At 62.1% G+C, this 633-nt stretch overlaps 1 protein-coding gene across 1 annotated transcript in view; it reads right to left on the reverse strand.

Annotated features, from left to right (window-relative positions):
* Positions 1–244: 244 nt before the first annotated feature.
* The window catches only part of ARSG (arylsulfatase G), a gene marked incomplete at its 3' end in the record, with an annotated part of 14,038 nt that continues 13,649 nt past the window's right edge, over positions 245–633 (reverse strand). The window contains exon 9 of the mRNA XM_010145428.1: positions 245–365. Coding sequence (XP_010143730.1) covers positions 245–365 — 121 coding nt within the window. The remainder of the gene's footprint in view (positions 366–633) is intronic.

The raw sequence follows: 633 nt of genomic DNA on the forward strand, positions 1-633 counted from the left end.
AAAGCGTTCATCAACTCCTCATTAATCCAAAAGCCCTTTTACTCCGGTAGCCCAAGCCCAGCCTTGGTGCAGCACCCGGCCATCTCCGCTGTCCTCCTCATCCTCCAGACCTGAGACGATGCTCCTTTGGGTCCACACCGCCAGCTCTTACCTCTTCCAACCCCCACTTACCTCTTTTCACTCAGAGGTGCTGGGACCTGCTGTCAGGAGGCATTTGTCACAACGGGGAGTGGCTCTGCCTTACCTTGTGCCCCACGTCCGACCACCCAAAGAGAACCGGGGACACATCCAAGCCGTCAAAGCGCCTGTTCGGGGGAAGTGCTGCCCCAGCCAGGGCCACCAGCGTAGGGAAGATGTCCAGAGTGCTGGGGAAAGAGGTGGCTTTCATCAGAGCAAGGAGTGAACGTCCCCAGAGGGTATCCCCAACCCCACCTGCACCTCACAGCCCCTCGTCCGGCAGGAGAGCGCCGTGGTGGGGGGCTGGCCGTTTCCCAGCACCCATCCCAGCAGCTGAGCTCTGCAGAAAAGGTTAAAACAGGCTCCGAGCAGCGACTTGGCCCTGGCAAGCCCTCGCTTCGCCCCCCTCCCCCCCCGGCCCTGGCTCCTCGCCAGGCGCTGCGGGTTCAGCCAGGA

The sequence above is a fragment of the Buceros rhinoceros genome, unplaced genomic scaffold (genome assembly GCF_000710305.1).
Source record: "Buceros rhinoceros silvestris isolate BGI_N320 unplaced genomic scaffold, ASM71030v1 scaffold25060, whole genome shotgun sequence".
NCBI classification, from domain to species: Eukaryota; Metazoa; Chordata; class Aves; order Bucerotiformes; family Bucerotidae; genus Buceros; species Buceros rhinoceros.